Consider the following 14881-nt stretch of genomic DNA (forward strand, 5'->3'; position numbering starts at 1 on the left):
TGATTTGAATGACAAGTTAAAAGATAAACTATAGGAAAAATAAACTCTGAGAACAGTCACTTCTAATTTGAGGAAAATTAAGAGGAATAATAGAAAAATCATGAAAACAAATAAGTAAAATTATAAAACCTCAAAACAACACAAAAATCATTTCATTTTCTAAAGCCTTCTCATCCTTTGGAATGGCCAGTGATCAAAGATTTGAATAAATCATCAAATAAATCAGTAACTTCCGCAGATTTGTTTAAAGCATATCCTAAGCACATGTCTGTATCACTGTAATTATTTATTTTAAAAATATATATACATAGATATAATTATTATATCAAATTCAGACAGAATATTGATACAATTTACATGCTCATCAAAATCACTGGGTATCAAAATAGGATTACAGATAATAATAATAATAATAATATTTAATTTTTATAATATTTCACATCACTGTTTACATTTTCCAATATTTAACATTAAAGTTATATACATGGATATACATTTCAGTTGCATATATTCACCCCTGCAATAGAATTTTTTCTTTTCTTTTTGTCACACATAGAAAAATGGATATTAATGCTATATTCATATATTGACATGCAACTAGTATTTGCGTGCAAAATTTATGTGCATTAGTTTTGCTGCTGCTGCTTCAAGCAAAATATTTTTGGTCAACTAAAAGAAAGAAAAAAAATCTTCATAATACAGTACATTATACACTGAAGCAATGGACGTGAATTAATCTTTTCACTTACATGCAGGTTCCTGCTACATTAATGCATTAATTCGCTTTACATCATCAAAAATAAAGCTATCAGTATTGCAACGTCATATCTTATTCTTTATAACACAGTTTTGCAGTATTTTAAATGTATACATCATTTTTCTACAATGGAGTTGTGTTGAGGTTCACTTTATCTTTCTTTTATACTTTTTATCTCTCTTTTATACTTTTTATCTCTCTATGTATATCTATCTCTCCATGTTTATCAGCTAGTCTAAATTACAAATATTTCGTTCAGCAAAAACACACTTTTCAACAGCCTATTACGTATTTCAACTCTGGTCCTATCTCTACCTTCTTTATAATATAAGCATGTTAATAAAGTCAGCACATTACACTATTTCATTCTTTCGCAAACCTTGTACATGTACATTACAATTCTATATTTCAAAAACCATAATTTCCATTACTACATGTATACATGTATGTACCTTTAACTCATATTTTCCTACTGTAAATGTATCGTACAAATTCTGTCTTACTTACCAGTTGAAGAAGCAAGTATACCTGCAATTACCCATGTAAGAGCAGACTGCACATTTTCATTCACTTGAAATTCTATCTTTAAACAACAAAGGGACTGTCCAGAAAATATATTACATTAGATTAGTTTTGTTTTTTAGTCAAACAATTGAAAACATCCATTTTATCAAAGCTGCATTATCAAGCAAATCAATTGGCAGTTGTCATTTTAATTTGGAATACACAAGGTAGATACAAGACAATTTTTAATTCAATACCACTATCAACAATAACTGAAATTAACCACGTTCTCAATTAAATCATAGACATCTAGTGAATGTCATGTTAGCATAAATTTCCTAACATAATTACTAGAGTGTCCATATTTTAACAGTTGCATTGTTTAAGCTCTAAATGTTCTACTTTGTACAGATATAACACAGGTGCCTTGACAAAGAAAGTGCAATTTCAATTCTGCTCTATACCGAACAGGACACATTACAAAGTCGTTGCTGTATGTTACATGATATGCAGCTCAGGCAAGAAGATGTGCTCTTATGTTTTTTACAAAAATCTACAATACACAGATGAAGTAGTAAAACGTAAAAAACAAAAACAATCAATAATAAAGAAAAATCTTGACAAAATCAATAGTTGATACGTATACTTTGTACGTATCACCTAACAAAATGATTATTATGAAATGTGTAAATTTCTCCTGGAATATTCCCCCCTCTTTTTTTTATTTTGTCAATGAAATGTTTAAAAATGGTTATAACTACCCTGAGGACAGTATGAAATATTGCTAAAGAAATCTACTTTTAACAAACTGCAGCATCTGTATTTACCTAAGATATGTCTTATTTTTGCAATAAGGAATGAAAATATAATATACTCAAATAAAAATGGATCCTGATAGTATAGCTAAATTCTTTGGGAATCATCAGGGGGGTGTTTCACAAAGATCCTAAGTCGAACTTAACTCTAAGTTAGACTTAAAAAATTATGGAGAGCCATTTGTAGCCTTAAAATTGAATATTTCCAAAAGCAAAAATTGAAGTTTTTTTAGACTTTTCATAAATTCCACATCAAGAACATGACATGTCCTTGATAATAGAAAATATGAATGATTTGAATCAAAATTTTATGTCTTTTGAAATAACTTTTACAAAATATTTTCAATGATGCTAACGGCTTTCCATAATTTTTAAGTCTAACTTTGGATCTTTGTGAAACACCCCCCTGGATCAAAACTACTTGATGTCTTTGAAGGGTTCATCTACCTTTTCAAGAGAGCATATGCCCCTACTGCCGCAACCGCAGCAACGGTTGCAGTGGCTGCTGCAGCGGTCGCAATGATGGGTCCTGCACCAAAGCTTGATGCTCTTCTCCTTGGAGAATCGTCCGGATCAAGCCCATCGGATGGATCTGGCGTCCTCTCTGGCACCCTCTCTGACAGGTACCTTCTCCTGCCGGGGCTCAAGTCAGCAGGGGCATGGAACGTGGGACCATCCAGGAGAAGCCCATGGGGTCTTGTCAACCCAGACGGAACGGAATCCGATTCATCCCTTACAACCCGGCTTGGGTCGATTGTCCCACGCTCCGTTTCTACCTTGAAAGCGGAGGCATCATTCAAACCTGACATCGGCTGCTGCGATTGGTTGTCTTGGCCGCTCCTGGTGCCCGCTTTGCTCGGTCGAGGCGAGAGGTGGTTGCCTATCTCCATGAATTGAGGAGGGGTCGTATGGGAAGGCGATTGGGGTCCATGAGGGGAAGGGGTCCCTGAGGATATTTCAGACCATTGTTCATTGTCGATCTTGTCCAAGTCAACATTAGTTATGGCATCCTGCATGCATAATACATCAAATGAAATGGGACAAATAATAAGAAAGTTAGAAATATATAAAAGAGAAAAAAACTGCAATTAAATGATGCAAAGGTAGATGGGGGGGGGGGGGGAAGATGGTCTCAGGCAAAATAAAAATGACCACAATTCACCATATTCAAGAAGAAAAAGAAAAATCACAGAAAGATCCTCCTTTTGGGTCTTAAGTGGGCCAGTGGAATACCTAAAATAATTTGTACCAACATCTGCAAGTTTTAATGCAGGGTACTCATAGGATCATAGCAGTTCCTTCATATTTACACTAAAACTCACTGAAGATCATACAAAGAACATCAAAGTACCTCTCACAGGTAAGTTCCAATACAAGTAGAACACTATGGGAACATATGCAGCATGTTTCCCTTCCAAGATACATACATGCCAACATTTGAAAATCAGAAATCTGTACAAATTATAATATTTTCAAAAAAAAGAGGAACAATCCTAACTCTCCTATTCAATACTACAGACAAATTTGTACAGGAAGAGGAACACCTGCATTAAAATGATAATTATCTTCTCCCAAAAAGAGGAATGTTCCTCTTTAAGCTGAACAGTTGGCATGTATGAAGATATTTAGGCTTCAATTACTGAACATTCATGTCGAAGACTTACCCAGCCGCCTTGTTCTATTATAGATTGTGCGAGGTTCTCCTCGATGTACTGTGCCGCAAAATCAGTGACGGCTGCTATACCTCTACTCCCCTGATCTAACACGTTGACTGCCATGCGTCGGGTGAACTTCATCATCACTGCAACCTGGAAGGAATCAAAGGAATGGCATCAACATCCACATGTAACAAATTTTCATGATCCAATTGTTTAAAGACCCTATCCGATGAAAATACAACTTGGTATAAATTCAAAACTGAACGAATGTAAAATACAAATATAAAGGAATAAATAAGTATTTACTCTTTCACATCTGCACAAAAGCATATTAAAACCTCTTTTTCAGCACCCCTCCAAATTACGGGTCAACAGGGGTCAAATATACCAAAGTTATGGTGACGACATAACATGTGGACGCGATCGGTCCTAGCCTACTTACGTGATACCATCCAGGCACAGAGTTCTTGACTAAACTTTTCATGCCAGATTTGAAGACACCATAGTTCATGGGCCCATCGCCGTGGCCCAAGGTTTGCTGGTAGGCCTGTTCGAGCTCATCGTGATGATGCAACATGATGCAATCCCCAATCTGGGCGATCCTCTCGGCAACGAGCGCTTCCCGACTGATGGCACAAAGGATGCCACTTGAATCCATGCCTTCATCCGACATTTCTGCAATAATCATGTGTGTGATAAATGATGGTAACAGATAGACAAGAATATGGATTTCCATTTTAGTTTACGAAAAACGATATGCTTTCAGCCCAGATATTTGTACACATTGTATTGGGGGGAGGGGGGTGAGATTTGTAAAAGTTTCATGACACAAGATCAGTGATCCTTAACAACAGTTAAATTGTGTGCAGTAATTAAGAACATTGGATTAAATGCACAATGTTTGCTTTTGTGTATACTACAACGTTTTGATAAGCTACATTAATTGACATTACTTGACGTCATGCTGGAATGCGGGCAAGTATTGAATAATGAATCCAACGACTGGGATAATAGTATATCTGTAAAACAATTAGAAACATCTGTAGATGTACATGTATTAAGCGCTATATCAAAGCAGAATATTATTATTATTATTACCTTTCTTAAACTGGTCCCCTAGTTCTGCGAGGACGTTGGTCATCTTGGCTTTAGTACTTTCATCCAGGGAGATGTCCTTGCTCCTCTTCTTTTTCAACATGAATCTCCTAGACCTGGAAGAATCTGCTAGAGCTTTAGACAGAAGAGATTTTGATGATAAAGTCATGTTTCTTGAATTATTTACACCCTGCTTACTCTCTCTGTTTCATCTTTTTTCTGACTCCTCCTCTTTTGTTACATTCTGTCTCTCCATGATGATAGATTGATGTTCTTGACAAAACTTATATCATTTTCCTCTTAATCTTTCTATCTTGTGTCTCTGTTTCTAGCTCTTACTTTTATATTCTCTCTGTCTTTTGCTATAAAAAAATATATCTTGCACTACAATTTTTCCTCTTAATCTTTTCTTTTCTCTGTTTTTTTTTTCCTTTCTTACTCTTCTGTAGTTTTCAACAACTTGCAAAATCGATTCACTTTTGCAGTTCTGTAGGTGGTATAAAGTACCATTTATAAATACATGTACATACAAATACTCCCTAATACTTTATTGGAAACAGATATCTTTGTTGCTTTTTATTTAAAAGAAGATCTGGTTCATAAATTGTAAAGATTGCGATAATTGAACACTGATTACAAGTGCCATTTAAGCTTTGTAAAAATAGAGTGTTAATTAAAATCTTGTCTAAAGACATCATATCTTTTTGTTTAGATATCTATTTTGTAATTCTTGTTGTTCGAAATGTGTATGTTTCATTCTACGACTAAAAAGAAAAGGCTTCATACTTACAAACTTTAAGAGATGGATGTCTAGGAGTGAAATTAGGTGGCGATGCACTGTACTTTGAACTCGATGCTGAAGACGTATTGGACGAAATGGCATCTCTAACCAGATCATCATTAGGTAGTTGAAACCCTTCCAGAGTGTCCTCATTGCCCAAGGCATCGACCTCAAGCCCTTTGCCTTGCAATATATCTGTAGGAGCGGTGTCTGTATGCATGAGAGGAGACTGTGCCTGCAGAGCGATTGCCGCCGTGGCGATGCGCTTGATCTGACGGAACTCTTCGCTATCCCTGCTGCAGGAGTCACTGTCTATACTAGAAGGGGTATCTTTAGAAGAAGTCCAAGAAAACAGAAAGGGGTTTGATCAGTAAGAATCAGTGAAAGTCTATAGGAACTGGGTCCTGTTTCACAAGATACAAATAATTGTTAAAGGCTACTGAAATACCACCATTAAATGGTTTTGAGCAGATCTATCCATGATCTTTTGCAATTGTTGTTGATCATAAGTTTTATGAATCAGGGCCCTGATTCAAAGTAAATCAGAAAGTTAATTCAAATTGAAAATATTGATGTAAATCTAGAGCCGATATAGAGAATGAGTATAGGGTAAGGAAGTAACTACATATTTATTTTTAACCATCCCCTTCCCCATACATACTTTTCTTTTACCTCAGACCTTTTGATGAATACCAAAAATATAAATGGATAGTAGAAGACTTTTAACGCTTTGTGTAATAATCGTGAGCGCCAGGAGGGTCAAATCTGACTGACATGAGCGCTATACAAGAACCCACTATTATTATTTTTTATTATTATATTTCTTTCAAGAGGAATTCCAACAAAAAAAATCACAAATAATTAAACTAATAACACAAATTTCTACTACCACAAAAAACAATCAGTTCAAAAGAATGTTGATAGTTCAATATTTTGTGATACATGTACTTACATTCACCACTTGTATTTGTTTTTAACTTTGTTTAATATTTTTTTTTAATTAAATATAAAAATATACATTTCAATTTTTATCAAGTACGTTTAAAGTGTGAATAGGTGTTTTTTTTTCTTTTTATTGAATTACTTAACCGTGTCAAATCATATCAATCAAACTTGAAGTCTAAAATTTTCCCATTCCCCTCTCCCTTTCTTTCTTTTCTTCTTTAACAATAATTTTTTTCTCCCCTACTTGTTTTGTTGTTTTTTGTGCCACTTGAATTTGGAATCATGTGCCCCCCCCCCCCCCCCCCCCCTCCCCCGGCCTTTAGTTATGGCACCGGATAAACACTTTCCCTCATCACAGCACCATCCTTGACTTACCTTGTGAATGTGAGCTGGATTGACTTCTCAAACCAAAGCTCATTGCGTCGTCTCCATCATCATCCAGCTTGTCATCGCTTTCGTCGACATCAGAGTCGTCCCCGATCTCCTCAAACCTTGGTAGAATGCCCAGATAGTTAAGGACGACAAATTTGGTCTCGTATTTGAACTCCTGAGGGGTCTCTGGAAGATTCGCCATGTCTGATCCTAGGTCATGAAAGAGAAGAGGTAAAAAATAAAAGCCTGTCTGCACTAGTTTGACCAGGGGGGATTAGACCTCCCTGCAAGGTCACTGACAGGATGCTATCTCATCAAATCAGCTCTCAGTTAACATAAGAAAAAAGGGATCATGGGGGACCAACAGGCACCGGTTAGGCATTGTTCGTTATATACTATATAGAGGGCGCAAATAGTGCAGTGAGGTTTTAAAAGATACGTACAGAAATCGTAAAGAGATGCATAAAGAAATTGTACCTGAGTAGTTGTCAACCGTGCGGGTACTCGAGCATTCGACTACCCGTCGCAGCCTTAATATATTGCCAGTTAATAAATACAAACATTATAAAATGAAGTCATGAAACACACGTATCGTATATTTGAGTGACTGAGTACTGTCTACTCCTCGACTTGATAAATTGAAAATGATCATATCGTTAATAGAGTAAAGGAGCCCGTTTTCGGCCACTTAAGACAAAATCCTATTTTTAGGACCCTTTACTTCCTATTTATTATCATTTTTTGTTCAAATCATGAAGCAAATATTATTATTATTTAAACAAAAAAAGAATCCCAGAAAAAAATCACGAATTGCCATGACAATATTCATTTCAATTTGCACTGTTGTGGAGCCAGTTATCTGCCGAGCGTTTCAGTTTACGGCCGCATGTACAAAGTCAATAGGAAGCGCTCGCGCGCGCCGTGCGTTTCCGCGCTGATGTACAGCACAAGCGGGCGGAGCAGGTATCCCACGCCGGAGCTCCCTGGTGCTCGCCTGGCCGAAGACAGGCACAGCGGTGATCGGAAGTTGGAATCTGAATTAGAAAGACATATCGTGTGTGCGTGGCAGGGTCCGGCTGCATTGATTTAATACATGCGATGAGATACTTTTGAGCTTGCGACTAACACAAAATCGGACTCTAAATCTGAAAAATACTTGAAATAAAGCTGATTTTATGGTACCCATATTTCTTACATACACGCGTAAGAAACTCGATTTTTCAGATTTGGGTAGCGGGACCGCCGATTACATCGCTAAAATGTGATATTTTAGGATATATTTTCCATTGCAAATGTGGTTCTTCAGTGACTCTGGCATGGTATGGTATGTGTGGGATATGTGTTGTGCTATTATGCGATGTATTTTAGAGAGATTTTACCTTCATCCAACCAATCGGCCGAAAACTGGAGCTGGCCGATTACGGGCTCCTTTAGGCTTTACTCTAAATTGGCTTTAAAAAGATGAATGACATACAGCATTACGCCATTGCAGACAGGTATCAAATGGGCAGCATATTCAGCATATGGGGGAAAGGATTAACATAAATCTTCTTTTACTCCTCAGAGTCAGACTCGAGTTTCTCCAAAAAAAATGAATTGATAAGTTAATCTTAAAAATCAAATTTAAAACAAAAATTAAATGGGGGTGGGGCGAAGCTAAAAAAGTGTATTACATAAACTGCACAAAACAAAAGGGCCATAAAACCTTACAACTCATACCCTTATATAAAGGGTTGATTGAAGCTGATCAAGTCTAATTTAGGGAGAAAATACAGCCAGCATCCATTTGCACAGAGTGCTCACTCAGGGGTCACACGAAATGGTACGGGTGGGACAACACTCTGGCAGTATCGCTACTCAAATGCGTACAAAGTACATGTACATGTACAAGCAGAATTCGGAAGAGGAAGTCAAGGATACGTCTGTAATTGTATGATAGACTGTATCACGATAAAAGAATCCATTACCAACGTGAAAAAAATGTGTTTCTAGAATTACATAAGGTTTATAGTAATTCTTAAAATAAAAAAACACTTCACTTAGCGTAAAATAAAAGAGAATTACTAACCAATTTGTGGGAGGTCGGCTTGAAATTTCCCTTCAAAACAAAAATTTCTTCTCGCGACTAGTCTTGATTCAAGGATTGAATAAATATATTTATTCTCTCTCTCTCTCTCTCTCTCTCTCTCTCTCTCTCTCTAGCTCTCTCTCTCTCTCAGTCTCTCTCTCTCTCTCTCTCTCTCTTCCTCTCTCTCTCTCTCTCTCTCTCTCTCCCTCTCTCTCTCTCTCTCTCTCTTTCTTAACATATATTTCTCTTCACCGACAGATTGGTCTGTTTTCAATTTCAACAGAATTGATTTGCTGTCGATTAACATGATGACAGCTTAAATAAAAATTAAATCGCATAGGCTCAAAGTAAGCTATGTCCCAACGCATTGTTCTCTGTTTTCGGTTTCGTATTGAAGCTGTGACGTCATAAAAATCTATTTTTTGGAATTTCTCATTTTTTTCTTCATTTTCCGAAAGAGCATCAAAAATAATGTCCAAATGTGGTAAACCAATTGAATATATTAAGTATTGGCTGAGATATGACCAGAATGAATATGGGGAACTCAGTGTTATTATGCTCTGGCTCCTATATGGTTAGGAGCCAGAGCATATAACACTGAGTTCCTATTGGAAATCTTTTGTGATAAACAGCAACCAGATCTGTAAAACATAACGTCAGACATTTACAAATAACATGAACTTTACTTAACGATTATGATAAGTTAATTCATATCATAGCCGGGTATTACAGGCGTGCGAGACAAGTGTTTAGGGGGTGGGGGCGCAGTCTTCAAAGAATGTTGATGATATGAATAATAATAAACTGAGCAAGGTGCATCAGCCTCCCTTCCCTCTTTCCTTCCCCCCCCCCCCCCCCCCCCCACTTCACAAATATTTGCACACAATGCATGCAAAAGTTGGCTCATAGTCATTATGGAACATGAAATAGGCAGGGATGCTAATGGAGAAAGTGCCAAAACAGAAGAATTTTCAGGGTCAAGGACTGTTAATGTTTGTTAAGAAGTTATTGCATCCGCCTTCGACAAGTACACAGAGACAGGCACAGTTAAACTCGAATTAAATTCTTTATTGCAGAAAAAAAAAATCTGAATTGAAAGAATTATAATCAGAGAAGAATAAAATACGTAAGTAAAACACGCTCTCATATACCACACATAGGTCTATCTGTATGCACAGACGTTTTTTTATAATTTTTTTTGTTATACTGCAAACTAAACCATAAATATTTCTGTAGGCCTTTAATGCACTCGATTTAATTAGGAGGTAGTAGTAATTAATGTTTTCGGCACTGTGTACAAGCCGAACCGATTCGCAGTGCAAGGTTTAAATTAATGTCGATTGTTTTGCCGCCGTTCAATTAAGGAAATGATTTATGACCATTTGTGTGGACATAATTACGTCACGCAAGTAAGGAAGAGGGAGGAAGGGAAGGTGGAATATTAAACTGTATAATGAGAAGAAAAGGAGAAGGAAATAGAAGAACAAGCAAGAAAAAAAAGGTTTATTGTTTAAAATTGAGTTTAGGGAGAGAGAGGGAGAGGGGAAAGCGATTGGGAGCTAGGTAATAGAGAGAGAGAGAGAGAGAGAGAGAGAGAGAGAGAGAGAGAAAGTGTGTGTGCGTGTGTGCGTGTGTGTGTGTGGGTGTGGTCGTGTGTGTGTGCGCGTGTGTATGCGTGTGTGCTTGAGTGTTTGAGTGTGAGAGAGAGAGAGAGAGAGAGAGAGCGAGAGGAGAGGGGAGATACAGATGGAGAGGCGGAGAGAAAGGGTGGCAAGACCTGCACTTGCTACTCTTCACCCAGGTGTTAAATGTGAACCCGGTAGGATGCGACCGTCATTGTTGGTCAAACAGTTTTGAGCATCAAGTAACGCCTGGCTGGATGCTCCCCAGGGAGTGGAGATTGTGCACACAGTGTGTGCAGGCAAGCACTGAATCCAATGCCCGGGGTAATAGTATATATTTGTAAAGCGCTTAGAGACATTTGTGATAAGCGCTTTATAAAAGCTAAATATTAGTATTATTATTATTAAACCAGAATAAAAAATATTTTATTAAAACAGAAAGTGGAATCAGAATATAAGAACAACGACAGGGTCCTGCTCTGAAGCCATATAAGGAGAGGGCGGTTTAGAGATAGAGACAGAGTGAGAAAGAGGGACAGAGAGAAAGAGTCACTTAGAGAGAGAGAGAGAGAGAGAGAGAGAGAGAAAGAAAGAGAGAGATAGAGGGACAGAGAGAAAGAGAGACACAGAGAGAGAAAGAGAGAGAAGGTGAGAGAGGGAGAGAGAGAGATCGAGAGAGGGAAAAAGGGGTTTCAAATATAATTTTATTAGGAGAGAATGAAAACGTGTCTCGGAGAGAAAAAGGAGAAGAGAAGGAGAGAGATAGAGAGACCAGGGAGGTGGGAGGACCTCCCTGGAGAGACAGACAGAGAGAAAGAAAGAGAGGCGTACAGTAATGTTAAGAGGAGAGAGAGAGAGAGAGAGAGAGAGAGAGGGGGAGGTGGGGTCGACTACGACCTTAAGTGGACGATCGAGAGAAAGTTAATAGGCTTGCGCACATTGTTTTGTACTTGTAGAGGAATTCAATTTAATGAAAACAATTAATTGCACCGTATAGAGTGCTATCATATTATTTTACGACTTTTACCTTGGATCTAATTCGTGGACATCGGTGAAAAGAAGTCGTTAAAATTTCACGTCCATGTAAATAACCCATCAATTTTATCCAACTACATCCTTCAATAATGATATCACTCACGGTCCACGAAGTTATCATCAAAACATCATCTGCTACAGAAACAGCGATTGAAGGCTCTATTTTATGGGTGTGCTGTTATATGCGCACGGAAACCACAAATAATATTGTTTGACGTATTCAGTAAACTGGCAACATTGAACAGATAATATCAAACATGCTTATATTTATCAACCTTCAAATGATTTTAATAACATGCGATAGTACACGTATGATAATTAATCATCTTATCTGTTTACGACCATCAAAATAGGATTGCACAAATATTTCAAAATGAAATAATTTTAATTTGGTTCAAGTAAAGTCTGTTTATATTTTCTAACCTTCAAATGATTTACTAAAATACGATAATAGATGTAAGATAATTAATTATGTTATCTTTTTACGACCAACACATTTGGATTGCATAAATATTTCAAACTGAAATAGTTATAATTTGGTTAAAATGAAGCCCGCATTGCTTGATTAAGGGGAACAAAAACAATATTTACAACTGATTAAAATTTCCATATACTTTTTCTCTATTTTTGGCATCTCTCAAGCATGTCAGGAAAAAAGAAGTCCTCCTAATATAATGGTGTTAACTATAATAGTAAACACCATTATATACATAAGTATGTTCAAGCCAATGGCTCGCTTCTTAAGAATGGCACAGACCATTTCAAGAATATTTTCTAATATTAGACATACCTCTCATACATTAATTATACTATTTACAAGTTTTAAATGAATTCATTCAACTTCAACTTTGACTTTAATTTTACAAGACTAGTGTTTAAACTTTTTCCTTTTGAGGTCAGAATCCCATCCGGCACAAACGTCCTTTGGCAAGACACATTTGCCACCCAGGTGTAAATGGATATACCTGGCAATTGCTGGGGTAATTATAATCATAATTACAGGGCCCTCAGAAAGAATAGCATTAGTGCTTATGAGGCTTCACTAGGTAAACAAAACTACTACTGTACTACTACTATAGTAGTAGTAGAAGTAGTAGTAGTAGTAGTAGTAGTAGCAGTAGTACTGGTAGTATAGTAGTAGTAATAGTAGTAGTAGTAGTAGTAGTAGTAGTAGTAGCAGTATAATGGTAGTAGAAGTAGTAGTAGTAGTAGTAGTAGTAGTAGTAGTAGTAGTACTCTCTTTTAAAAAACGAGTGAATTTTCACTCTATTTTCACTTTCTTGGGAGTGACGTCCGTGATCACTTGTTTAGGAGTGAAAATCGATTGATTTTAGAGTGCTCTCTAAGAAGAAAAGAGTGAATGTTCACTCTATTTTCACTACATTTTCACTCTCCAGAGGAGTGACGTCCGTGATCACTCGATTTTTTTTAGAGAGTAGTAGTAGTAGTAGAAGTAGTAATATTTGATAGATATTGCGTGACAACATTATGTGGCAGTGTAAAGATGACAAGATGAACAGATGAACCAGGGAACTGGATGAACAGACGAATCCCATCGAATACAAAGTAAACTTTTTCTAATATACAAATTCTTGTCGTAAACCGTTATCATAGAAGATTCAAGGTGTGTGATCGAACCAGATCGAGAGACATGGGATGTCCAAAGTAAACTTACATCCCACAAGACCGACATTGCCAGTCTATAGTACCCTCAGAAAAAGATGTCGGAATGCCCGCCAGATCGGAGTTCCGAATACCCGGCCCTTGGACTATCCGTCTCTTTGGCACTGTTGACCGTCAATCTCTTGGATCCTGGGATACCTTTTTTTTTTACTCAGAAAAGCGCAAGAGCAAAATTCTCGATTAAGCCCCACTGTCCTACTTGTAGCTACTTGCTCCCTCTATATAGGAAACTTCCCCAATCGGTGCATGTTGGTCCCCCATGATCCTCTTTTTTTAATGTTAGTTGAGAGTTGAGTTAATGAGATAGCCACCTGTCAGTGACCTCGCTATGTGGTCTAATCCCTTCTGGCCCGGTAGTATTGACGGTCTTTAAAGGGGCTGTCGTCCGTGCGCTGTATCCAAGATGAACCTCAAAAAAGGACAGCTCTTCATTTCGAATTACATTTATATTATACACACTATGCATTTCAAAATGCTTACAATTACTAAATTAAATGTTCTTAATTGAACACAGGGCACATTAAATTGTTAGCGCACCCTTTCATAATATTTGCAGTTTCTGTCGCGAATAAATTTAGTCTCCGGCACGATGCTTGAATGATACAAGCTAAGTTGGCAGATTAGTGGACTGGTGATCCCATGTTGGGTCCTCAGGTTGAATGATGCGCAATGCCCATCTGACTGACATGCCATCGCGCATTTGATGAAGTTGTCAACGGACACCATTCTCAGTGTCAGCTCCGACCTCAGGCAGGTTCGGCTTCCGAACGACCGTTCGTGGAATCGCGTTGAAACGTATGCTGTGTCAACATGAAAGTTAGATAAACATATTATGGAAAGAAAATTTACATTATTAATTTGAAGTTGGCGCACATGCCTCTTATTGAATAGTGAATAAGGAAATCATTCGTCGGGACTAAGAGTATGGTTGGACAACCATCTTGAACAATTACTCGAAGTAGAAATTTACCAACGAACTTCCTCCCCGACCGGAAATTATTCCTGAAGAAGTTCTAAACCGATTACACGTTGTCCGGCGGTTTGGGCATTTGTCCGGGTAAATTGTCAATAGGGACTTTTAGATTTGCACCACGGAGAACGTGGACTGACCTTTTAAGGCAATGTGACGTCCATAAGGCACTGGCAGTGACGTCACAATACCTTAAAAGGGCAGTCCACGTTCTCCGTCGTGCAAATCTAAAAGTCCCTAATACGACCTAACATCTACTTCTTACTGCAGCATTAACTTTGTTCGAAAGTATCAATCAGGTGGCATTAGTGGTACATGAACTAGAACAACGCCACGTGTGCATCATGTTTAACATTTCGGTTGCTTTCTTCGCCTCTGTACACGGTTCGTTTGCCATGCGTGCAGTTTTGCACCACACACTTGACACCACATACAGAAGGATTGTTTCTTGCAACACAATGGCTTACCCATTTCCTGTCTTGACTGGCTCCATGAAAACCCTTTTTACACTAACTTAAAACATAGATTAATCTTGCAAGGAGACAATTAAACAATCTTGACTTGAAGGCTTATGAA

The 14881-nt window shown here is 37.5% G+C and overlaps 1 protein-coding gene across 1 annotated transcript; it reads right to left on the reverse strand.

Annotated features, from left to right (window-relative positions):
- Positions 1-857: 857 nt before the first annotated feature.
- LOC105445680 lies at positions 858-9075 on the reverse strand. The gene is made up of 7 exons (XM_030988597.1): positions 8996-9075; positions 6931-7137; positions 5620-5940; positions 4833-4964; positions 4177-4409; positions 3741-3884; positions 858-3086 (listed from the first exon to the last, which is right to left on the reverse strand). Exons 2-7 carry the CDS (start codon positions 7127-7129, stop codon positions 2520-2522), a joined length of 1596 nt encoding a protein of 531 aa, XP_030844457.1. The 5' UTR covers positions 7130-7137; positions 8996-9075; the 3' UTR covers positions 858-2519.
- Positions 9076-14881: the final 5806 nt, after the last annotated feature.

Source organism: Strongylocentrotus purpuratus, unplaced genomic scaffold (assembly GCF_000002235.5).
Source record: "Strongylocentrotus purpuratus isolate Spur 01 unplaced genomic scaffold, Spur_5.0 spur5_scaffold_17, whole genome shotgun sequence".
Taxonomy (NCBI): domain Eukaryota; kingdom Metazoa; phylum Echinodermata; class Echinoidea; order Camarodonta; family Strongylocentrotidae; genus Strongylocentrotus; species Strongylocentrotus purpuratus.